The sequence below is a fragment of the Rhinatrema bivittatum genome, chromosome 2, assembly GCF_901001135.1.
Source record: "Rhinatrema bivittatum chromosome 2, aRhiBiv1.1, whole genome shotgun sequence".
Taxonomy (NCBI): domain Eukaryota; kingdom Metazoa; phylum Chordata; class Amphibia; order Gymnophiona; family Rhinatrematidae; genus Rhinatrema; species Rhinatrema bivittatum.
The window spans coordinates 503,233,583-503,260,587 of record NC_042616.1 but is presented as its reverse complement, the minus strand read 5'-3'; the positions used below and the strand labels follow the sequence as shown (position 1 = coordinate 503,260,587).

The following is a 27,005-nucleotide window of genomic DNA, read 5'->3' as shown; positions in this document are numbered from 1 at the left end:
ACACCAATGGAATGCGCTCCCACCAGACCTTCGACTCGAACCCAATCTACTAGAGTTCAAAAAAAGGTTAAAAACCTGGCTCTTCAGGCAAGCTTTCCAATAGGCACCTCCTCCTGACTTTCAGATCCAACCATTGCAGGGTGTCACCAACACCTTGCCACTTAATTTTCATACCGTACTTGCTTATTCGCAATTCTAACAGTCATTATTCACCTTTATATAACCGTCTACTGCAGACCATATTCGCTACTAAAGTTCTTTGTAAAAAAGGTTAAATCTGTTAAATGCTATTGTTACATTCTATGTTACTTGTAATAATGTTCAATGGTTTATTGTTATTGTTCCATGTTCTATGTAAAAAAAACCCAGGTCTAACTTCCCAGACCAGGGCAACCTCTTTCGTTACTTGTAAACCGGACTGATTTGTATTGCATACAGGAATTCCGGTATATAAAAAATTTAAAATAAATAAATAAATAAATAAATAAGCCTCTCCACTGCCACTCGGCCGGCGTGTGCAAGTTACGCCTCTGACAGGCATAACTTCGGAAATGTACTGGGGGGTGGAACGGGGAAAGCCAGCTGATCTCCTCGAGGGCTCGGCGCGTGCAAGGTGCATTAATGTGCGCCCCCTTGCGCGCGCCGACCCCTGATTTTATAACACGCGTGCGGCTGCATAGGTTTAAAAATCCGGCCGTATGGGCGCACCAGACTAGCACCCGATGCAATAAGGAGATTAGTGGATCCAAAATGCACGCCCAAACAAATGGGTAGCTGATAGCACCCATCATATGTAAATTCCATGTAGATGAGGCTATTAGCTATTACCCCCTGATGCAGGGAATCACAGGGCACGCAATGCACACTTTTTAACAAAGCAAATTTAACTCCTGCCCCAGAGGTGGTGTAAAGTCAATCTGCAAGAAAAGGGCTCATGAGAAATTGAAAAATGTGTTCCTCTGTGGTTCCTCCTACTTAGTATCATTGTGACACTTAAATTTACTGCTTGCGGTGTTGCAAAATAAATATATATTGGCTTGATTTAAAAAAAAAAAAAAAAAAAAATCTTCTGGACGCACAACATAGACGCCCATAGCAAGGGGAGCTTAGCTATGGGCATCTTCAGCAAAATAGGCCAGAAGAAGCGGGATAAAAATTGATGCTCATATTAAGTGCCCATTGAAATTGTAGGTGCCCGATGCATTTGAGCGCTAGGGATGCGCAGCTCTTTCCTAGCGTGCCCTTTTTTTTGCTGCCCCTCATTTGAATACTGCATAAGGCACCCAGGGGACTGCGTGTGCATTAGGAAAACGGGCGTTCAATACGAGCGCCCTTTTTCATGTCATGTGTCTTTTTCCATCAGTCCTTCAGTCCTGTGGCTCCAGATGCATGCACATCTTTATGCTTGCTAGGCTCAACAACATGTCTCTCTGCAGTGGCCCCTGAATGAGAACAGTATCTCTGCCTGAATGTAAGAAATGCCATACTGAATCAGACCAGAGGTCCATCAAGCTCAGCATCCTGTCTCCGATAGTGACCAATGCAGTTCAAAAGTACCCAGCAGGATCCCATAGAATAGCTCATAAACAGGGATAAGCAATGGCTAACCCAAGTCTACATGGCTAGTAATGGTTTATGGACTTTTCCTCCAGTAATTTGACTAAACTCTTTTTAAAACCAACTATGTCAATCACTTTGACCACACTCTCAGGCCACAGTATCCATAGTTTAATTGTGCATACATAGTGAAAAAAATACTTTTTCCTATGTGTTTTAATCATGCTACGTATTAGCTTTATTTAGCATCCCCTAGACCAGTGGTCCCCAACCCTGTCCTGGAGGCCCCCCAGCCAGTCGGGTTTTCAGGATATCCACAATGAATATGCATGAGAGAAAATTTGCATGATCTGCCTCCATAACATGCAAATTTTCTCTCATGCATATTCATTGTAGATATTCTGAAAACCCGACTGGCTGGTGGGCCTCCAGAACAGGGTTGGGGACCACTGCCCTAGACCTATTTGAAAGGGTAAATAACTGCTCCCTGATTACTTGTTCCACAGCACTCAAGATTTTATAGACATGTATCATACCTCCTTCTCAGCTGTCTCTTCTCCAGGCTGAGGAGCCCTTAACTTGTTTAGTCTTTCCATCCCCTTTATCATTTTGGTCGCCCTTCTCTGTACTTTTTTAGTTCTGCTAAATCTTTTTGAGATGGAGGCAACCAGACCTGCATTCCATACTCAAGGTGCAGTCGCACCATGGGTCAAATACATACGCATTGTGATATCCTCTTTTTTAATTTTCCAAGGGATGTGAATCATGTCCTCGATCGTCTTAACGATCGATTTCGGCTGGGAGGGGGAGGGAATCGTATTGTTGCCGTTTGGGGGGGTAAAATATCGTGAAAAATCGTTAAAAATCGTTAAAAATCGAAAAATCGAAAAATCGAAAAACCGGCACATTAAAACCCCCTAAAACCCACCCCCGACCCTTTAAATTAAATCCCCCACCCAAATAACTTAAATAACCTGCGGGTCCAGCGGCGGTCCGGAACGGCAGCGGTCCGGAACGGGCTCCTGCTCCTGAATCTTGTCGTCTTCAGCCGGCGCCATTTTCCAAAATGGCGCCGAAAAATGGCGGCGGCCATAGACGAAAAAGATTGGACGGCAGGAGGTCCTTCCGGACCCCCGCTGGACTTTTGGCAAGTCTCGTGGGGGTCAGGAGGCCCCCCACAAGCTGGCCAAAAGTTCCTGGAGGTCCAGCGGGGGTCAGGGAGCGATTTCCCGCCGCGATCGTTTCCGTACGGAAAATGGTGCCGGCAGGAGATCGACTGCAGGAGGTCGTTCAGCGAGGCGCCGGAACCCTCGCTGAACGACCTCCTGCAGTCGATCTCCTGCCGGCGCCATTTTCCGTACGAAAACGATTCGCGGCGGGAAATCGCTCCCTGACCCCCGCTGGACCTCCAGGAACTTTTGGCCAGCTTGTGGGGGGCCTCCTGACCCCCACGAGACTTGCCAAAAGTCCAGCGGGGGTCCGGAAGGACCTCCTGCCGTCCAATCTTTTTCGTCTATGGCCGCCGCCATTTTTCGGCGCCATTTTGGAAAATGGCGCCGGCTGAAGACGACAAGATTCAGGAGCAGGAGCCCGTTCCGGACCGCTGCCGTTCCGGACCGCTGCTGGACCCGCAGGTTATTTAAGTTATTGGGGGGGGGGTGCGGGAGGGTGGGGGATTTAATTTAAAGGGTCGGGGGTGGGTTTTAGGGGGTTTTAGTGTGCCGGCTCACGATTCTAACGATTTATAACGATAAATCGTTAGAATCTGTATTGTATTGTGTTCCATAACGGTTTAAGACGATATTAAAATTATCGGACGATAATTTTAATCGTCCTAAAACGATTCACATCCCTATTTTCCATTACTTTTCTAATAATACCTAACATTCTATTTGTTTTATTGACTGCCAGCATGCACTGGGCTGAGGATTGTCCACAATGATTCCAACATTCTTTTCCTGGTTAACGATGCTTAATATGGAACCCAGCATCATCAGCTTATAGTTTGGCTTATTCTTCCCTGCATGGCATCATTTACACTTGTCTACCTTAAATTTAATCTGCCATTTTGATACCCAATCCCGTAGTATCATAAGGTCCTTTTGCAATTCCTCACAACTGGTTCATGATCTGACAACTTTGAATAATTTTGTGTTATCTGTGAACTGGATCACTTCACTGATCATACACTTTTCCAGGTTATTTATAAACATAATAAAAAGAGCACTGGTTCCAGTACAGGTCCCTGGAGCACTCCACTATTCACCTTTCTCCATTGACAGAAATGACCATTCATTCCTACTATATTTCCTATCCTTTAGCCAGTTACCAGTTCACAATAGGACATTGCCTCCTATACCATGACTTTTTAGTTTCCTGATGAAACTCTCATGAGGGACTTTGTCAAACACATTCTGAAAATCCAGATGCACTATATCAGGCGTGGCCAACTGGTCCATAAGAGCCACTAACAGGTCTGATTTTCTGGATATTCACAGTGAATATGCATGAGATAGATTTGCATACAATGGAGGCAGTACATGCAAATCTATCTCATGCATATTCACTGTGGATATCCTGAAAAGCTGACTGATTAGGTGTGCCCCAAGAACTGGGTTGAGAAGCACTGATCTAGAAGCCCAACTGACTCCCTCACAGACTTCTTGTTTCAAATATACTTAAAGTTTTATTTTGAGTTGTTGCCTCTCCAGCAGGCTTGTTTTAAAATGCTATTTTGGCATACCTTATTAATGCTTTACAGCTAATTTGCCAATGCTTATACTAGTTCTTATTTTCTTCATTAGAATCCACTTTTCATTTTTAAGAGATGTCATTTTAACACAGCATGAGTGGTCTTTGACTTGCCAGAGGATAGAATAGACTGGACTCTGGCTATTCTTCTATAGAATTGAATTATTTACAGGCAAAATTAAACAAGCAGGGCTGGCAACAAAAATGCAGTAGTCTTCAGTTAAGTAGCTTTAGCAAACCACCTGGTTCTCTCTCTTTGCGTTTGGGACCCATTATCCTCACAGGAGTCGGCCTTCTTATCCCTGTATCCAGGGGGAACACTCCACAACCTGGATTCCCTTGTGGGCTATATCTTAAGGTGGATCAGGCTAAATATTTGGTCCTGGATTTTTAAGGAGGTTCTAACATACACCTTTACAGTCTTTCACCTCACCATTTAATATTGCCTGAGTTGTTTGGTCTTCTATCTGTTTTTAATGCATGGAATACACCCTACTTTGGGCTTCCAAGATAGCGTTTTTAAACAGCACGTGTGCCATATACAGACTTTTAACTTTGGTAACTGCTCCTTTTAATTTTTTTCTGATTTCCTCATTTTATCAAAGTCTCTTTTTTAAGTTAGAAACTACTGCAGTAGTTTTCCTTAATGTTCTCCCTTCAATGATTACATTTGATTACATTATAATTAGTAATACCAGGTGGCCTCACCACTGTTACTCTTGCACCAGATCCAGCATCACAGTGAGGATGAGATCTAGCATATTCCTCCCTTCTTGTCTGTTCCAGGACTAGTTGCTCCACTGTTATGGTGCCGCCTGCTGCACAGCCTCCCCTACATCAGGGGTCCCCAAGTGAGCACCACACCCATTTGTGCAAGTTACCTCCAATTGATCACCTGATGCCTCAGCCCCAGCCCTACTTAACACAGCCTGTCCAGTCCCTCAGTGCCTCTTCATGGAGTCACCTCAGCTCTTTGACCTGGCCAGCCTTGTCTTGCTACACCTTACCTTGTGGCTTACTTAGGTCTCCTGCCTTGCCTTGTGGCCTCTCTGGGATTCCTGCCTTACTCTATAGCCTACCTTGCTCTGTGACCTATCTTGGCCTCCTGTCGTGCTCTGTAGCTTAGCTTGGCTCCCTGTCTTGCTCTATAGCATTCTGTGCCTACCTATCCTGCCTTGCAGCTTCTGGAGCTACTAGGATTACCTTGCCCATTCTCATGCCCTGTTGGGCTTTCCTTGCTTCCTGTTGCCTGTCTGGTCCTGTTCTTGTCCATTCCTTGCCCTGCCCAGTCAACTTCAGTCCCTCGTCCTTGGTTCAAGTCCAGCCAGTACCTGTATCCAACTCCCCACTTGTGACTGTATCCAGTTCACAGCCTGTGCCGGCCATGATGTTCGCCAGGAGGAAAGTCCTACTGGCCCCAGAACCCAAGTGCTCAACCTGTTGGGTGAGGGGGCTGGTGGCTAGTTAGGCAGAAGACCAGCTCTAGTGAGGCCTTGCAGCCCTGTGCTGCTTCTGTGCGGGTGCTATCTGAGTCCAGCCTGCCAGACAGTGACATCCATGAAGCAATCATTCATGGCATTTAGAAACTGTACCTCTCTGGCATGTCCTGCTGAGATATTTATCATTAATGGGATAATTGAAATCTCTCATTATTATTGCATTGCCTAATTTGTTAGCATTTAACTGTCTGTCTCTTCATTATGGCCATGTGGATTTTTAAATATTTTTTATTTTATGTAAAATCATTCATATCCCACTATTGCAATGTTCATGGCAAGGTACAATAAAAACATACATACATAAAAATAAACATTAGAAAGTAACACTGTAAACAGTGAAAAACATCAAAACAAGTCACCATATACCTAAAAACGATGACACATGAATTCTGAACACATAATTGACAAATAAAAAGACTGAGACATAAGAATGACATATTACAGCTGAGATCATTAATATACAAACCATTTAACCTCTGCATTCAAAGACCTGCTTGAAAAGCCATGTTTACAAGGCTTTTTTTTTTTTAAAGACATCAGGTCTATATGCAGTCCATAGTTGTTCATGGATGGAATGCCACAATATGGAGCCAGCAACCAAAAACAGCCTGATCTTGAGTCTTGCCAAAATGTACTAAATGGGGGGGAGGGACTTCAAGGAGGTTTTAATTTGCCAACCTTAATAAGTGTGTTGGATTTTATATACATAGTAAAGAAAAAGTCCAGGGTGCCGAGATATTGTTTAATTATTTGAAAATCAACATAGAAATTTTGAATCTAATTCTCTAATGAACAAGAAGGCCATGGAGTGAGTACAGAATTGGAGTATTATGATCATGTCTCTGGGCACCAAGCAGGATCCGAGCTGTGGAATTTTGGAGAATTTGTAATCCTCTAATTGAAGTCACAGGTAACCCAATGAGAAAGGAATTGCAATAATCGATTCCAGAAAAGATTAAAATCTGAAGGACTGTTCAAAAATCACCAAGTTTTAGTAATGGCTTCAATTGCCAAAGTATTCATAGAAACCAGTTTTTATATGTGCTCTTATGGACAGATCAGACTCTTAACTCCTGGGTCCCTTAGTATAGTTCAAATATAAATGTGGCTCATGTGCACATGAATGAGAATTTTCTCTCATAGAGCCCTGCTTGAAAGGTAGTTGAACCACTTTATTTATATTTTGAATTTTATCTGTTGGAACCTTTAAGTTTCCTTCCAGATATTTTTTTAAAGGTAACTAAAAGGGGCTCATCTTTAACTTTAGGAAACTTTAATATACGTATATTTACATTTTTAATGGAATTTTCTAAAAATTAAATTTTCCTAGAGGTAGCTAATTTCTCTCGGGACATTACAGCAGTTATATCTTTAATACCCTTAACTTCTTCTTCCAGAACATGAATCTGGGTGCATTGCTCTGTCAAAATACTTTGATGATCGTGAGTAACGAAATCTAGTTTTTGAGAAACATTTTGCAATATTAAGGACTGTTCGTGGATGCTACTGGCAAGTTTCTTCATTAGATCCCATATGGATTCTAATGTCACATTTATTGTTGTTGTTATTTCTTCATTCCTTGCCAAGTTTACCTTCATTACCTCCGGTATCTGTTTGCGCTCTTCAGAATTTAATAACCCCATAAATTCTCCCCATTTCCTTCTACTCCCCCTTGGGGTAGATTCAAACTTGTAACAGGAGTTGAGGTCTTGGTTTTCTCCCGATCTTCTACACAGTTCCCGGCTGGCTGGAGTATTACGGTGTTAATTACACCGTTCCCTCTAGCAACTGGAGAGAGTTCGGGGGAGGAGGCAATTAACAACTGACGAGGCTCAGGGGGGCCAAGTAATATTTCCCCATGTGACAGAAGTGTTCCTCCCACTGCTCCACCAAAGGGGCTTCCCACACCCTGTACTATAGGAACAGCAAATTCAGGAATTAGACGTTGTTGTTGAATAACTTGGGAGGGCTCAGCAGGGAACACCCGCACTTAGCTTTACGTTTATGAGGCATTATAATAGACGAAATAAGAAAGTAAAGTCCCGTTCCTGAATATTAACTCTCACAATGTTAATTTATATTCCAAAAACCCTGTTGGGGACAGCGGGTGAAGAACTTAAACAAAAGGTAATAAAGATATTAAGTTGAAATTACCAGAGTCCCAGGCAATCAGGCAAATCCAGGCTAAGCCAGGCTTTTAAAATTTGTCTGAAATTGTGCAGGAGTGATCTCCAGGTGCTCTTGCGCCACCTACCAGTAAGTAAAAATGGCACTGGCTGGGCCCTATAGCTGGTACCATTTTGTTGTACAGAAAAAACATGCACTGATGTGATGCCAGCCAGAAAACCCTGCAAAAAAAGACACATAGAACCCATTTGGTATTAGGTCTTTTGTAACACGTTAGGTGTGGGTTTAACTCTTGAGTAAGCTGAATGACAGCAATATAGTAAACTTCCCATACCAAAACAGTATTAACTTCAAGCATTCAAACAGGAACAACACTATCTATGAAAATGCAACACTGTATATATTACACCAGGCCCTAAAACACCTCCTATTAGGAAAGCAGAACAAACCAGGCTGCTATAAATCCTTAAATTGAAATGATATGCTAGCAGAATACCCCACCTCGGTCACACATGTAGAACACAGGCATACCCTCACCAAATACAGAATAAAGTATAAATAGAAACATACAGAAAGAAACTGAATTGGAAACTGCAACAAAGCTAGACACCCTATGCAATGCAGCAATGGAAAAAAAGAAACATCACCAGTCCTCATAAATCAAATAAAATCAAGAAATATTAATCATAAGAAACTATACTAATAAAAAGAATATTGCCAAAGAGCTGAACAGAATAACATTCAATAATTAAGAACACATATAAAAAGTTTTAAAAAGTTACCAAAGAGCAATAAAATATTTCAAAACAAAAGACACAAACTAATAAGAATGGAAAAATCCTAAGCTCCCCCATACCTGAAAAACTTTCATTTCCAGTCACCCTGACCTTGTTATGGATTATTGAGGGTAGCACAAACTTTCACCACACACCCCAGACTGGCAGGCTGCCATTCACACATACTCATACATAAAACCCAGGCTGCCATTCACATGCACTCACATAATCCTCATCATACCAGGCTCTTCCTCATCATACCAGGCTCCCTGTGTTGCTCAGAGCACTCTGTTGCTACTCCTGCACTTTTTCCTTTTGGTGGCCCCGCATATCTCAAATGCTTCCGGTAGTCCCTGGCCTTAAGCAATTATACCTCCCCATTCTGACGCAGGAACTAGCTGGATATGATTTTTAAAAAAGCTGCTAGGAGGGTTCAGCGCTCCTAAGTTTCAGCAGGAAGTGATAATTGAAATCCACTCTTCAGTGACTGGTACCGCAGGAGAAGCGGTGGTGGAGGGAGGAAGCAGAGTCTACAACCTCTGTTCTGGTCAGCACTGCACCGGACCTCCGGGACTTGGGAGGACAATGTTGCATTGGCTCCACCCACTGCTCAAGCCGCCCTCCCAGGTGTGCTGCCCCATGCAATTGCACAGTATGCACACTTGGTTGCACCGGGCCTGAATTCCAGTTATTCCCCAAGGTTGTATGCGCTTTGCAAAGGGATACTCCCACTGGTTGAACTGCTCAACTTGCTCCCTCATGAAAAGAGGTACCATGGCAGTTCATGGAGTCTCTCTGTTTTGGGGGGCTTTCAAGTCTGGTGGCAGCATACCACTTTTAGGTATATTAAGAGAGTGCAAAGAGCCATGCTACTCACTCATGTCAGTAGAATACATATGTATGTACAAGTTTGGAGGGCATTGTTACAGCTACAGTAGACTATAAACTTTGTATTCCTATTTTTCTGTATAGATTGAGGACCTGAGAAAGGCAGCCTGGGAGCTGCGCCAAAAATATCGGAGGTGGCTGGACCATCTGTGTGCCAGGCAGGATGGGGCTGGAGGTAAATTCATGATATGGCCATCACATAGATTTTCACATGGTCTGTCTAGTTTCCATCACAAGCCACACTATTAGCCTACCATTCAGCCACACCCTGTCTCTGCCTTGAGCTTAAATAAACCCTCATGGTAACATACTTAGACCTTCGAATTTCTCAGGGTCAGGACCAGGGGCAGCACTGTCAAAGTGTTACTTGGAAGGCACCCTCAAGTCTAGCTGGAAATCCTTCAGGGTATTGGAATCCCCTCCTAAATTTATTACCACAGGAAGTATATGTCTCTTATTCTTTAAAAACCTATATACTATGTGCTCGAAGCCTTGCTTTGTAGACCGTAACCCAATGCACACTAGCCTGACACAAAATGTACCCCTGAGCCCATATCACAAGTGACACCCCATCTGGTAAAATACTGCAGAACTGAAGCTTGCATATTTCAAGCAACCATTCTATGGCCTTGCCACCACCTATATGTCATGGGTATCCCATAGCTATAAGCACTTCCCTTTGCCTACACCTCTCAGAAATGCTCATCTGCTCATGCACATCACACACTGGAGCATATGAGCACACGAAATGACACATCTGTTGTTTTCAGAGATTACACCTCATCATCATTATCTGAAGAAGAAGATGACAGGTTTCAGCCCCTCCTGATGCTCCTGCAGTGGACACCCCGCTGGAGAGCAGAAGCAGCCAACAACACAGACATCCCCTCTACCACCAACTGGAGGGGACTCAGCAGTAGCAGTCCAACCCCTCCCCTACTCAACGGCAGGCCCCAGGCCAGCAGCAATAGACATCCCTCTCCCTTCCTTGGTAGAGCATCTTCCTCCTTCTATATCGGGATCTAGGGATGTTAGGACTTAGGCTGGCCCGCCCTTGCTGGCCGAGGGAGACCCAGATCCACCTTGACCCCTCCCCACCATCTCTGCTGACATGTCAGTAGCTCCTCAGCCTGACTCTGTGGCTAGAGCACCAGCTTCAGGCCATCAGCCATGAGGAGACATTGAGACAGAGAATGTAGATGATGGTGGAGGAGATGGGTCGAGCTGACCTCAGGAGTCCGGTCGCAGTAGCAGGATGACTTGAGGATACTCATGAGCACCTCACAGCTGCTCTTGAGCTCATTTGCATGAGGCTGCCACCACAGCAAGCTGTCTCCTAGGCCTTCAGATCCTGGCATCCCTACATCTCTTTTTTTGTATATAGTTAGATCTCTAGTTTGCCCTATCCCTGTGTTCTTTTTTATTTGATAAAGTTGTAGTTATTTAAAATATTTAATTTTTTTAAATAATTTTTTATAAAATGTTTTCTAATTTTCTGTTCACTTTGGGTGTATGTCTCTCTCTCTTTTTTTTTTTTTTTTAATTGCATCCTATGATTTCTACAACAGTTAAGTCTCTTTAAGGACATCCTATAGCCATAACTATCTGGACCCATGCATAGCCCTGTATGTCACTTCCTCTTACCTATCCTTACATCAGCATTTAGATTTGGTTTATTTGTGTTAATCTTATACCCCTAAAATAACTACCAGTAAAGGAGAACTCTAATCAGAGGTTTGAATTCTTTTTTTTTTATAATTTATTCTTTATTACTTTTTTCAATGATACAATCATAAAAGAAATTATATATTGTACATCACAATATCCTAAGAACTTACAGCATCATAAACATAATCTTGTGATATCAATCATAATTGAGGGAGAACATCCTCCATAATTTTTAAGGAAATCTGAATCTAGATATCCCTCCATTTTAGAGGGCTAATCGAGATCACAAACAAATATAACTGAGAAGGAGATTTACCTTTAACTTAAGGACCTATTTACCTCTATCAACCCCAAATTAGACTCTGATTTGTCTATTTATTTATTTATTTATTTTATTTATTTATTATTTTTGATATACCGAGTTTCATGATAGGAATCACATCAACCCGGTTTACAATTAACAATGTGGGTAAAGGCAGAGAGTAACAAAGTAGAGAACATTTCCCAATACAACAACAAATATAGTATGAAACTTAACAAAAATTAAAACAATATTTTGGATGTGAGAAAGTTACAAAAAACATGGACGAATAACTTGGAAATGAAAGGGGAGGAATTGTAGAACGACTATTAGCATTTTAACCAGCTGTCTAATAGGAAAGTCTCCAAATGAGCTGGATCTGTAAACCCAAATTTTTTCCCTTTGTAGTTCACATAGCATAAACAGGGAAATCTCAAAAAGAAAGTTCCACCCAAGGCTATCACACGATGTTTCATTGATAGAAAGGCCCTTCTCCTAGCTTGGGTGGATCTAGCTACATCCGGAAAAATCTGGATTTTATGTCCACAAAAGGAGACTTCCCTATTAGGAAAAAATTTTCTGAACACTTTATCCTTATCTGACTCAGATAAAAAGGAAATAAAAAGAGTGGCCCTGCTATCAATAGTGTCAAGAGAGTCCTCCAAGAAGGTAGAAATACCCAGACTTGGAGGACCCTCCTGACCCTGATCGGCAGCAGTTCCCTCCCTCCTCTTATTTAAATAATATATTTTTGACAAATTAGGAATTTCTTCATCTTTGTACATCAATATCTCTTTAAGAAATTTCCTAAATAATTCCATAGGAGAGAGTAATTGAGTTATAGGAAAATTTACTATCCTTAGATTTTTACACGGATAATATTCTCCATTCGCTCTAACTCTCTATGGATATTTAAGCTATCTCTAATAAACAAGTTCTCGGATGAATGTACCACTTGTATTTTACCTTTCAAATCAGATATATCCTTTTTTATAATCACCATCCTAGACCCTTGCTCATTTATTTTTTCAGCATTAGCATTTATCACTGCAGACAAGGAATTGTTCATTCTGGAAATATTACTATCTAACTTAGAGATTATTTTCCAAACATCTGACAACGTAACATTATCTGGGGAAAACCCCCCAATATTGCTATCTGAAAGAACTGGAATGGAATCCACAGGTAAAATAGTAATCAAAGGTTTATTAGCACCTTGGTCCCCAGGCTGGACTCCCAATCTGGCTTCCAGGGGGCCAATTCCTACCAGTTCTGTAGCCTTCTGTGGAGAGTGGCTCCCAGTTGGCTGTGGTGGTAATGTAGGTCCTTCACCTGGGCTTATGGAAGCTAAAGAAAAGCTTCCTACTCCTTCCTCCCCTGGATCAGACCTCTGCCGGATGACATGCTGATCCATTGGGCCGGTGCTTACAGGTTGTAGTGGGGACGATGTCATATTCCTTGCTTTCCTCTTCTTCCCCATTCGGAGAAGAAATTTTCTGCAAGGATTTATAGCCAAACTCCCAAACTCTTCCGGACGAAGCCGGACAAAGCCACGCGCCCCTTCGGCGCGCGCGGCTTAGGCGACGCGCCGGCGGCGTCACAGCGCCGCACCACAGCTGATTTTAAAGTGGAGGACACGCCCCCTCCGACGTCCGGGACGTCAGACACGCCCCCTCAGGCGTCGGGATCGGCGTCTGTTCACTCGCAGGTATTTCACTTCAGGGCTTCCTTAGCAGTCCATGGCATGAAACTGCAGTTGTTTAAAAGAAGTCCTTACTTGGCGGTAACCTCAGGGATGCTTGGCTCGCGGCCCTCTCCTTCTCCTCTCGCTCCCCAGGGAGACAGCACGCCACAGCTGATTTTAAAGTGGAGGACACGCCCCCTCCGACGTCCGGGACATCAGACACGCCCCCTCAGGCGTCGGGATCGGCGTCTGTTCACTCGCAGGTATTTCACTTCAGGGCTTCCTTAGCAGTCCATGACATGAAACTGCAGTTGTTTAAAAGAAGTCCTTACTTGGCGGTAACCTCAGGGATGCTTGGCTCGCGGCCCTCTCCTTCTCCTCTCGCTCCCCAGGGAGACAGCATGCCACAGCTGATTTTAAAGTGGAGGACACGCCCCCTCCGACGTCCGGGACGTCAGACACGCCCCCTCAGGCGTCGGGATCGGCGTCTGTTCACTCGCAGGTATTTCACTTCAGGGCTTCCTTAGCAGTCCATGACATGAAACTGCAGTTGTTTAAAAGAAGTCCTTACTTGGCGGTAACCTCAGGGATGCTTGGCTCGCGGCCCTCTCCTTCTCCTCTCGCTCCCCAGGGAGACAGCATGCCACAGCTGATTTTAAAGTGGAGGACACGCCCCCTCCGACGTCCGGGACGTCAGACACGCCCCCTCAGGCGTCGGGATCGGCGTCTGTTCACTCGCAGGTATTTCACTTCAGGGCTTCCTTAGCAGTCCATGGCATGAAACTGCAGTTGTTTAAAAGAAGTCCTTACTTGGCGGTAACCTCAGGGATGCTTGGCTCGCGGCCCTCTCCTTCTCCTCTCGCTCCCCCAGAGGTTTGAATTCTACATGAACCTCTCTCCCCCTCCCATCCACAGGGCACCAGATATGGGTGCTGTCAAGCCACAAGCAGGGATTTAGGGCCTCATTTTCCAATATCGCATTGGTAACGCATTAAGGGGCGTTTCCCATGCAAATGAGGCTTTTTTCGTGCAGCGGGGAAACTTCGCGTGCCGCGATGTTTTCGCGATTTGCGAAAACATCTTCGCGGTGCATGATAAACCACCAAAGAATCATCGCACTGCACGAACAGCCTGTTTCAAACAGGATACTGGACTTGATAGACCCTTGGTCTGATCCAGTATGGCAAGCCTTATGTTCTTATATTCTTACTCACTGGCTTTCTTCTTACCAGACATTGTGAAGAGAGGTTTTTGGTTTTTTTTTTTTTTTTTAGAAGTAGCATTGAAAAGTGCTGTTTGGGGGCTGTTGAGGCAGCACAGCAACTTAAAAAAAATGTTATGAAGACTTTCACAGAAAAATAGAGATAGAGGTACACATCTGTGCTAGTGCTTGGATGAAAAAAGATTGATGGGCTTCATAAATCAATGAAGCCCATCATGGTTCATTCAATGGCGCCAGATGATGTCACCCACATCATGGTTAATTCAGCCCTGCTTGTTGACAGGAAAAAGAAATATTCCCTTAAATTAAGAAGTCTACTCCTCACTCGAGTCTTCTTTGCATTTATTCCTCAGAGATATTTGCATGATTCCAACATAACTTTCCTTTCCCTTCTTTTTTTCAAGGTATATGTGTGTTTAGGTCTAAGTCTGTTGCCATGTGCTTTACAACGAATACTACTGACCATTTTAATAGGAACCTTTTGGACAGTCACCATCCTATTTATATCCTTTTGCCGGTGTGGTCTCTAGAACTGTATAAAGTCCTCCAAATGAGGTCTTACCAGAGACTTACACAGATGCAATGTTGCTTCCTTTTTCCTGTCTATTCCTCTCCCTGTGCATCCAAGCATCCTTTTAGCTTTTGTTTTCTGTTTGGCCACCTTATGATGAGAGATGACCACTCCCAGATCTTCCTCTTATTCTGTGCATTGAACTTTATACCATTACGATACTGCTCCCTTGAGTTTTTTCAAATCAAATGCATGATCCTGCATTTTTTTTTTTAGTATAAATCTTAGATGGCAAACTCTAGACCATTACTCAGCTATCACTAGGACCCCCCCCTCATGTTTTCCACACCTTCCAGGGCATCTACATGGTTGCAGATTTTGGTGTCATGCACAAAAGGCAAAACTATCCCAATAGTCCTTCTGCATTACTGCTTAAGAAAATGTTGAACAGAACCAGAGCAAGGACTGATCCTTGTGGCACAATACTGGTATCCCCGCTTTCCTTGGAGTGAACTCCATTTACCACTACCCTTTGTTGTTTCCCATACAACCGATTTTCTAACCCATGTCAGTCACTTTAAGGTCTATGTCTAGTGGCTCAGTTTGTCACCCATATGAAAAAGCATCATAGGCTTGCTGAAATCCAAGTATTCTACTTTTAGCATGCTCCCCTAATCTAATTCTCTGTCACTCAAAGAGTTTGATTAGATTTATCGGACAAGACCTACCTCTTTAAAACCATGCTGCCTCGATCCTGTGATCTACTGGATTCCAGAAAGTGCATTAACCTCTGTTTTACTCACCACACAGCAGTCAGACATACTGGCTTGTAGTTCCCAAACTACTTATGTCCAAGTTCTTTGGATCCACTCCTGACTAAAGAAATATTGAAAAGGTCAGACAGTGGAGCTGCCAGAACTTCCCTAACACCCTTTGATATATCCACCCAAGAAAGAGATCTAGGCGTCATAGTAGATATTGTATATTCCTGTAAATATAGATATTGTATATTCATGTAAATAGTAAATAGTCCGTTGCAGTTTTTATTTATTGCTTTAATTCCTCCACCTCCTGCTCTTTGTATACTCCTCCTTGTTCGCCCTCCCTGTTCATTGTAATTTCTACCTTTAAAGTTACATTGTAAACCGGTATGATGTATGCATACTAATACCGGTATATAAAAGTTTTTAAATAAATAAAATAAATAAATAATACATTGAAATCGTCGGCTCAGTGTGCTGCAGCAGTCAAAAAAGCAAATAGAATGTTAGGAATGATTAGGAAGGGAATGGTTAATAAAACGGAAAATGTCATAATGCCTCTATATCGCTCCATGGTGAGACCACACCTTGAATACTGTGTACAATTCTGGTCACCATATCTCAAAAAAGATATAGTTGCAATGGAGAAGGTACAGAGACGGGCAACCAAAATGATAAAGGGGATGGAACAGCTCCCCTATGAGGAAAGGCTGAAGAGGTTAGGACTTTTCAGCTTGGAGAAGAGACGGCAGAGGGGGGATATAATAGAGATCTTTAAGATCATGAGAGGTCTTGAATGAGTAGATGTGACTCGTTTATTTTCACTTTCGAATAATAGAAGGACTAGGGGGCATTCCATGAAGTTAGCAAGTAGCACATTTAAGACTAATCGGAGAAAATTCTTTCACTCAACGCACAATAAAGCTCTGGAATTTGTTGCCAGAGGATGTGGTTAGTGCAGTTAGTTTAGCTGGGTTCAAAAAAGGTTTGGATAAGTTCTTGGAAGAGAAGTCCATTAACTGCTATTAATCAAGTTTACTGAGGGGCAGATTTTAAAAAGTTGCGCGAGCGCGTACTTTTGTTCGCGCAGCAGGCGCGAACAAAAGTACGCCTGATTTTATAAGATACGCGCGTATCTTATAAAATCTGGGGTCGGCGCGCGCAAGGCTGCGCAAAATCGGCAGCCTGCGCGCGCCGAGCCGCGCAGCCTGCCTCCGTTCCCTCCGAGGCCGCTCCGATTTCGGAGCGGCCTCAGAGGGAACTTTCCTTCGCCCTCCCTGCACCTTCCCCTCCCTTCCCCTACCTAACCCACCCCCCCGGCCCTATATAAACCCCCCCTTACCTTTGTCGGCCGGGTGCCCCGCTCCGTGGTCCGGTCCCGGGGGCTGTCCGGAGGCCGCGGCCACCCCCCTGGAACGCCTCCGGGCTGAAACCATGCCCACGTCGCCGCCCCCTAAACGGCGCGTCATCTCGACACGCCCCCCGACACGCCCCTGACAGGAAGCCCCGGGACTTGCGTGCGTCCCGGGGCTTTAGGCGCGCCGGCGCACGGGCCTTTGAAAATCCGCCCCTTAGGGAATAGCCACTGCTATTAATTGCATCAGTAGCATGGGATCTTCTAGGTGTTTGGGTAATTGCCAGGTTCTTGTGGCCTGGTTAGGCCTCTGTTAGAAACAGGATGCTGGGCTTGATGGACCCTTGGTCTGACCCAGCATGGCAATTTCTTATGTTCTTATATCCTGTCTGGCACCACTGATTTATCATAAATACAGTCTTCTGAAAATTGTTTGAGGTCTACCTTAGTTCCATTCCTATTGTGGCAGTTTTCTATGGTCTTACTTCAAACCCTTCCTTAGAAAGTAATTATCAATGGAGTTATGAGCGCAAATGTAACATACTAATTAATCAAGTAAAGTGCACTTATGCGAGTACATCCTATGGACAATGGCATATATTGTAGCAATTTTCAAAAGCCCGCTTACGCAGGTAAAGTGCATTTACTCAAACAAAGCCAAGTTTTACTTGAGTAAATGCTTTTTAAAATCAGGACCCTAGTGAACAATGAACAGAAATATTTGTTCAGCCATTCTCTCCCCTCATCAGCTTCTACATATTCCTCCAATCCTACTTTCACATTTGAGTCTTACAATCTCACTTTTGCACTTCTTCCTGTCAATAACATATCTAAAAAAAAATCTTGTTCCCTTGGTGTGCTGTAGGTTCCCAAATTAAACAGAAAACAGGTGCAGCTTCCCTGGCCACTGCGTGATGTCAAGAAGGCACTATATGGGTAAAGATAAAGTCAGTAATCAAAATTTTATTGGAACATTGCTCAACACAGAGAAATTCTGTTTTTAAGTATAAAGCTACTTTCTTGAACATGAAGATGGACAGACCCATTTTCCAAGACAAATATGGATGCAATAAATATGGAATTTTACATACTAGAGCTGTACACAAAAACTTTGCCCCACAGCCATATAAATTTACATTTAACAGTGCAACATATATAATTAAATCATTTGTTTTAGTGGACATAGGATGTATCACTTACTAAACACAAGCAACTACCTTAGTTTTATTATACATATATAATATATATCTATAGCTATCTATCTATCTATCTATCTATATATATATATATATATATATATAGATATATTCAATGATCTGTACAAGTTTCTAAAACTTAAAACTCCAAAAGGCACAATTGTCTATACAACATGTACAAAAATGGCTGGAGCTGACAAAAAACAATTATTGGTCAAGAGTTCATGATTGCACAAAGATTAGTATAAGTCTGTGTCAGAAAAAATGTGCTTTAAGGGAAAGACGGTTTGGAAACAAACCTTTAAGTGTTTATGTATATAAAAAAATAAAGCTTTCAGGTTGCTATTACAAGTCTGTCTTCATCATCATCACTGCTGGCATCACTAAACTGCACAGTATTCTGCCTCTGTGGCAATCCTAGCCTCTGTGCTTGTATATCAGCAGACCGAGTCTCCTGGATCAGGGGACTGATTGCCCCTCCACAATTCGTCTTGAGGAAGGGCTTCGGTGTGTATGTTGCTTTGCCCAGAACGGAACTAACATTGCTCTGCAACTTCATGTGATTCATTGCATCGGCTTTCTCTTGAACATTCAACCTTTTGTATTCATGTAAAACGGCAGGATCTGATATCTTTTTTCCACTATACTCTTGGACAGAGGGTGTTATCTGAGGAGATCCAGTTCTGTTATTCTGATTGGAGTGCCCAATAGGAAAGCTCACAGGCATCTGTTCTGGATGAGTTTCACAGGCTTTCTTACTGAAAGCTAGTGGTTCAGGAACGCCCTGACCATCTGTACTTAAAGGACTAATGGATGGAATTAAAGTAGGCAGAGCTATATTTAGTATCTGCAGACCTGGAATATGTGTCTGAGGGTTTGGATTGCTCTGAGAAGGGCTAGTAGTCAAAACTTGTAGCCCTACAGCATTTAGTTTAAGTCCAGAGGGATGTATTTGTGGGGTTACATTTGTGTTTGCCAGTCCTAATATATTTAATGTCTCCATGCTTAGTGCTGGAAGAGGTTGTAGGCTGGATGCACCTACTTGGCCAACTGGGATACATGGCACAACACTGTTCACTTCAGCAATTCCTATAGGATTTGTAGTGCTAGGTATCTCAGAAAGATTGTCACTAAGTGCACCTGTAGGTCTATGGATCACACTGACAGCAGGTATAGTGAGCTGTACTGGCCCAGCTTGAATGGGCACAAAAGTGGAGTATGTAGGAACCAGTTGGACCCCACCAATTGGAATCATGTTGTAGGGTGTTCGTGCCGGCTGCTGTGAATGCAAAGGAAGATGACTGAACAGATGAGTCTGAGATGCTGCTAGGTCTGTAGTTTGTAACCTCTTCTGTTGATGGAACTCATAATCTGATACTGACGAAGTCTGTGTGCTGCGATCTACTGGTGGTGAAGGTAGTTTCACAGATGAGTCCTAATAAGACAGAAAATTATTCTTTAATGTTCAGATTCCAAGCAATATGAAATTTCCATCAAAGAGTTCTAAATAGTTTGAATTATGTCCTTTCCCGTGGAAACAGGCTCTCCTATCATCAGCTTATTTTCATCTGAAGAAATAATTCTCTATTTTTGATAGCCCAATCTACTGCTTTAAAAAGATGTACAATTTCACATATTCTGAGGAAGTATTAATTTTCCTTTCCTATGAATACCCTCATTAAAACAAAGAAAGAAAATGAAGAAAAACAATTCACGGTAAATTCAACTGCATCCAAAGCAAGAAATATATTACTTTCCTAAACATATACATTATGCCTTGAAGTTGAATATGTATACAATTACTGTACTATGCTGAAACATTCATTCTCCACTGAAAGAAGTCATCAGACATAACATAAAACTAAATAATCCTTTGAAGTTGATTTCTACCACACAGGCAATCTCTTATTAGGGAAAACAAGTTATTTCACTTTTGTATATTCACTGTAAGAAGTTTGATCTGACAATTTCTATCACTGAAAACGTGTCTTAAAATTATTTTTCTACCTTGTGGTATTAAGAGCATATTTATATATTATGGGGTACATTTTAAAAAAAGCGCGAGCGCGTACTTTTGTTCACATACCAGGCGCAAACAAAAGTACGCTGGATTTCAATAGATATGCGCTTACCCGCGCATATCTTTTAAAATCCAGGGTCGGCGCGCGCAAGGGGGTGCACATTTGTGCACCCCCTTGCACGCGCTGCCCGTTCCCTCCACCTCCCCCTCCCTTCTCTTATCTAACCCACCCCCCAGCCCTACCTAAATCCCCCTCCTAACCTTTATCCAGGAAGTTACGCCTGCCTCCGGGTAGCCGTAACTTGCACGCGCCGAATGTCTGCTGGTGCGGCAGGCCCCGACACAGGCCACTGTGTCGGGGCACTCGGCCACGCCCCCGGAGCGCCGCCATGCCCCCGAACACGCCCCGAGCCGACACCACGCCCCTGAACAGCCCCTTTTTGCAAGCCCCGGGACATACACGCGCGCCGCCGAGCCTATGCAAGATAGGCTTGGCGTGCGCAGGGGCAGATTTCCTCAGGTTACGCGCTTAGCCTTTGAAAATCTGCCCATATATGAGACTTCCCTGCAGCTGTTTTTAAAAGGAAAGCATCAAACACTCCATGTCAAAACAATAGAATTCTGCACACTTTTTTCGCTAATTTTATTTTAAACATTTAATGTACAGGAAAAATGATTGTAAAAAGCAGAATGTAATCTTTCTTCCGTTGACATCACTAGACAATTACCTGCCATCATCTCACCACTAAGTCAGTGCATATACAAATACCTTAGATGGTCATTTTTTCAGTAAAACCGAATTGTGAAAAAGAAAACAGCCAAGCGATGTTAACTAATAAAAAGGACAGCTATGACCTGGTAAGTCAACCAAGCAGAGGAAGACATGCAACTTAAAAGGTCTGAATTTCAGCGAGACTTATCACTGCAGACCCAGTTTAATAACCTTACCAAGAAAAATATTTCTTTCAGAAATCTATTGGAAAAAATAGTAAAATAATTCACCACTGCTCCACTGAAGAAAAAAAATATTCCATCCCCTCAGTAGTGGGAATCGAAGGATTAACTTTCTTGAAATCCAGTATGTATATTCTGTATAGCACTTATTACAAATGTTACACATACATACAGTATATATATATATATATATATATATATATATATAGTGGCTTGCAAAAGTATTTGACCCCCCTAGTCAGATTTGTGAGGATTACAAATGACACACAGATTGCTCCAGTTATGTTTATTGGAAACTAGTATGCTCTTAAAGTAAATTTTTAAAGTCACAATTAATTATTTCTCTGTACTATTTTGTGAAATAAAATTGAAAACTGAAAAATGCTCCTTGATTCAACCCCTGTGCTTGTGGAAGCTCCAAGCTTACAAAGATGAAAAATATTGCCCTAACAATTGGCCTCTACCTGTGATTCATTAAAATAAATAAATAAAGATTTTTCTGGATAAAATGCTTCCTAATTCCAGTACCATTGGTGAGATTGTGAATCTTAAGGAAAGCTGTGAAAATGAAGATCAAAGAGCATTTTAAGGATATTAAAGATAAAGTTATAGCCATACACAAGATAGGAAAAGGCTAGAAAATAATATCCAAGTGCTTGATATCCCAGTGAGCACTGTTGGATCAAACGTGAGGAAATGGAAGCTGCATCTTACTACCCTGACACTACCTAGATAAGGCTCAAAACTCAGTGTCAGAGCAAGGAGACAACTTGTGAGGGAAGCAACAAGAGGCCAACAATCACTCTGAAGGAGTTACAGAATTCAGAGGCTGAGATTGGAGTGGAGATGCACCAAATAACCATATCAAGAGCTCTGCATACAACTGCCCTGCATGGGAGGGTGGCTAGAAAGAAGCCATTACTTATGAAAAACCACAACAGAGAGCCTCTGAAGTTTGCCAGAAAGCATCAGAGTGACACAGCTAAAACTTGGGATAAGGTTTTGTGGTCAGATGAGACAAAAATCGAGCTTTTTGACCAAAATTCAAAACACTATGAGCTAGATTTTAAAAGCCCTACGCCCGTAAATCCTGCTGGATTTACGGGCGTAGGGCACTCGCGCGCTGGTGCGCCTATTTTGCATAAGCCGTCGGCGCGTGCAAAGCCCCAGGACATGCGTAAGTCCCAGGGCTTTGTAAAAGGGGCGGGAGGGGGCGTGTTCGGGGGCGGGTCCGGGGTCAGGGGGCAGTCCGGAGTGGGCCCAGGGGCGGGCCGGGAGGGCGGTCCCGAGTCCCCCGGCACTGCGACCTGTGCCAGGGATGCTGAGGCGGCGCACGCAAGTTACGCCTGCTTCAAGCAGGCGTAACTTGCACAACAAAGGTAGGGGGGGGATTTAGGTAGGGCTGGGGTAGATAGGGGAAGGGAGGGGAAGGGAGGGGAAGGTGGGGGGACACGGAAGGAAAATTCCCTCCGAGGCTGCTCCGATTTCGTAGCGGCCTCGGAGGGAATGGAGGCAGGCTGCCGATTTTGCGCAGCCTTGCGTGTGCCGACCCCGGATTTTATAAGATAAGCGCGGCTACGCGCGTATCTTATAAAATCTGGCGTACTTTTGTTCGCGCCGGTTGCGCGTACTTATTTAAGATCTACCTCATTGTGTGGCACAAACCAAACACTGCCCAATCCTCAGGAAACACCATCCCAACAGTAAAGTATGGGGACTGCAGCATCATGTTGTAGGGATGCTTTTTCTCAGTGGGGAGTGGGCATCCACATACAGGGAGGTACTGCAAGCCAACCTGCTTCATTCTGCTAAAAAATTAAAGCTTGGGAGAAAGTTCACCTTTCAGCAGGACAATGATCCCAAGCACAAGGTCAAAGCAGCACAGGAGTGGTTGAACAACAAAAAGCTGAATGTTCTACAATGGCCAAGACAAAGTCCAGATTGCAATCCAATCGAGAATCTGTGGCACTATTTGAAAATTGCAGTCCATCAGCATAATCCAACCAAACTGAAGAACCTGGAACAAATTTGCCAGGAAAAATGGCCATACCTTACTCCCAAACAGTGTGCAAAGCTGGTAGAAACTTACCCCAACAGATTTAAAATTATTATTGCAGCAAAATGTGGCTCTACCAAGTACTAGTCTAAAGGGGTTGAATACTTATGCAAGCAGCATTTATCAGTTTTTAATTTTATTTTACAGAAAATGCAGAGATATAATGAATTGTGATTTTGAAAATGTACTTTAAGAGCCTACCGGTTTGCAATCAACATACTGTCTGGAACAATCTGTGTGTCATTTGTAATCTAAATAAATCTGCTGACTTTTTAGGGGTTACATATTTTTGCAAGCCACTGCACACACACACACACACATATATATATATATATATATTAATAAAGCCAGTATTGGCAGTGTCGTACTCAGTGATTTATTACATTTTTAATGGGTATTTTTAAGTCTACTTTTTCAGAGGTTAAAGTCCCCACCCTCTGTAAATAAAATAAATTAATATTCTCTTGCCTTTGTTATAACTGTAGCTTCAGAATTTAAGGAACCTTCCAGAGCTTCTTGTGTATCTGGATAATCTACAGACATCTGATAGCTGGGGGATCTGGAGGAGGCTGACGATGCTTGAGGACAATCCATACTTGTTACATGTTGCAGCACACTGTTGTCATGTGTGTCCTGATGCCTGTTAGCTAGAGGTGACCTTGCTGTCCTGCAGTTTGATGCTGTGGTAAGTGCAGTCATCTTTGTAAGCAGTGCTTTAGGCAAAATATTTAGAAGGCCTGCCTGACCCCGAGGAAAGCAGTCTGATATTCTGGTTTCTTCACTGGCATTGGAAGTCTCATGGTGGCTGGAACGATCTGGATGATGCTGGGGGCTGGCTGTGACTGAGGGGGTGGTAGATAGGCCTGATTCAGCTTGGCTGTCTTCATCCTCATCCTCATTGTCATCATCATCTGGACCATCAGATTCATCTAAATCATATCCTGGTCGCTCACAGCCATACTTTTGTCTCTCACCTGCAAAAAAAAAGTATAAAATTAGAGGTGTAAAATTTTCATGATACACACAGACTAAGTTCCAAAGGCATGAAGTCCCTCTTTCTTAAGCACTTTATGATTTGCATTGATCGTTTATAGTACAGTGAACAAGGACAATGATCGCATTCTATTATCAAGGCTCTAAAGCACAAGCTGGATCAAGACCAGCACAATTCATTGCAACAGAGATAAAGATAACTATTGCTTTCAACTGAAACCTTTCTTTCCCATTCAATCATTTAGGACAGGGTTTTCAGAATATCCATAATGAATATGCATGAGATAGATTTGCATGCACTGCCTCCATTGTATGCAAATCTATCTCAAGCACATTCATTATGGGAATCCTGAAAACCAGACGTTTTTGGCTCTTGAAGATTGGACTTGGCAGCCTCTGATTTAGGGGGAATGTTTCCTTTGGATAAGTGATTTGCTGGTTCGACCAACAGACTTGAAAGCTCATTTTCAAAAGAAAACTCCCCAAAGAGTTTCTCTCTGAAAATTGACCAGCAAGGTTCGTGGATATGAAAGTACCTCCAGACTTTGCACCTGCTATTTGGGAAAAAGTCAGCAGGGAAAAGTACAAAAGGTAGTTTGAAAATCCAATCCATATCTGTACTTTACCTCCCTTGATGAAATCTCACCCACAGGCTAAAATTAAACGTGGTGAAAGTCGCTGAGGGGAGGGCAGGTTTTGCCCATGGGGATTTACTCAGGGAACACCTTTATTTCTTGGTTCAGATATAATTAGTGATTTTGATAGATAGCAAGTGTTGTTTACCTGTAACAGGTGTTCTCACAGGACAGCAGGATGGTAGTCCTCACATATGGGTGACATCATTAGGATGGAGCCCAATCACGGAAAACTTCTATCAAAGTTTCCAGAACTTTGACTGGCCCCTACTGGGCATGCCCAGCATGGCACTAACCCTGCAGCCAGCAGGGGTCCCCCTTCAGTCTTATTTGATAGCTACAGGCAGTGCCGAAAAAATAAAACAACAAAACGTTACGAACCCAACACTGCGGGGCGGCGGGCGGGTTTTGTGAGGACTAACATCCTGCTGTCCTGTGAGAACACCTGTTACAGGTAAGCAACACTTGCTTTCTCACAGGACAAGCAGGATGGTAGTCCTCACATATGGGTGAGTACAGAGCTGAGGATGTCCGAACATGCACCAAATGTACCCAACGGCGTGCAACAGGCACAACAACTGGGATGGAATTTGGTAGAGGGCATCCTGAAGCCCATCGGGCAGGCGGAAGGGTGATGGTACGTCACGTTGGAAATAGGTTACGCAGGACAGACTGGCCGAAGATGGAATCTTGTCTTCCGGCTTTGTCCAAGCAATAGTGGGCTGCGAAGGTATGGAGAGAGCTCCAGGTGGCAGCCCTGCAAATGTCAGGAAGTGGCACCGATCTTAGGTGTGCTACTGAAGTCGCCATGGCCCTCACAGAGTGTGCTTTAACACAGTCTTGAAAAGGAATGCCTGCTTGCTGGTAGCAAAAAGATATGCAGTCCGCCAACCAGGAGGAGAGAGTCTGCTTACCCACAGGTTGCCCTAATTTGTTGGGATGGAAAAAGACGAATAACTGAGTGCTCTTCCTGTGGGCAAGTGTACGGTCTAGATAGAAAGCTAGAGCCCGTTTACAGTCAAAGGTATGCAGAGCCTGTTCCCCTGGATTGGAATGGGGCCTGGGAAAAAAGGTAGGTAGTATGATGGATTGATTAATGTGAAACTCCGAAACTACCTTGGGTAAAATCTTAGGGTGAGTGTGGAGTACCGCCTGGTCCTGCAGGAGTTTAGTGTAAGGCGGATAGGTAACTAAGACCTGTAACTCACTAACCCTGCGAGCTGAAGTGATAGCTAAAAGGAAAATCACTTTCCATGTGAGATATTTTAGGTCACAGGAGTGAAGAGGCTCGAATGGTGGTTTCATGAGCAGACCAAGAACCAGGTTAAGGTCCCAAGAAGGGGCCAGAGGACGTAAAGGTGGCTCGATATGGAGCAAGCCCTTTAAAAATCGTGTTAAGAGGGGTTGTACTGATATAGGGACATGCCCGACACCTTTATGGAAGGCATGACATGCATTCTGATGGAAGAGGTTTTTAGGCCTAACGCTGACAAATGCAGGAGATAGTCCGAAAAGCTTGGGATTGGACAGGAAAAGGGATCAAGGGACTGCGAAGTGCACCATGATGTGCACCTTTTCCATTTATAGGAATAAGATTTTCTTGTGGAAGGCTTCCGTGAAGCAATCAGGACACGAGAAACCGAATCTGAAAGGTTAAGTGGTTGAAGGATTAACCTTTCAACATCCATGCTGTCAGGGACAAGGCCTGAAGATTGGGATGGCGTAGGCATCCGTCATTTTGAGTGATCAGATGCGGATCCGTTCCCAAGGGAATGTGCCTGCGGATGGAAAGATCCTGGAGAATGGGAAACCACACTTGGCGTGGCCAGTGAGGTGCTATCAGGATCATGGTTCCTTTGTCCTGATGTAGCTTCACAAGAGTCTTCAAAAGAAGAGGAAGTGGAGGGAATGCAGAGAGCAGACCGGTTGCCCATGAGAGGGAGAATGCATCTCTGGGCTGAGAGCGCTCGCTCCGAATGAGGGAGCAGTAATTGTCCACTTTGTGGTTCTGAGGGGACGCAAAGAGGTCTGTCTGGGGTATCCCCATTGGCG

General features: G+C 43.4%; 1 protein-coding gene across 1 annotated transcript in view; it reads right to left on the bottom strand.

The window, feature by feature from the left end:
• Positions 1 to 18,036: 18,036 nt before the first annotated feature.
• HIVEP1 (human immunodeficiency virus type I enhancer binding protein 1) overlaps positions 18,037 to 27,005 on the bottom strand; it is a 487,602-nt gene continuing 478,633 nt past the window's right edge. The window contains exons 8-9 of the mRNA XM_029590665.1: positions 23,794 to 24,299; positions 18,037 to 19,730 (exon numbers count right to left, since the gene is read on the bottom strand). Of these exons, the coding sequence (XP_029446525.1) occupies positions 18,630 to 19,730; positions 23,794 to 24,299 (1,607 nt within the window). The 3' untranslated portion in view covers positions 18,037 to 18,629. The remainder of the gene's footprint in view (positions 19,731 to 23,793; positions 24,300 to 27,005) is intronic.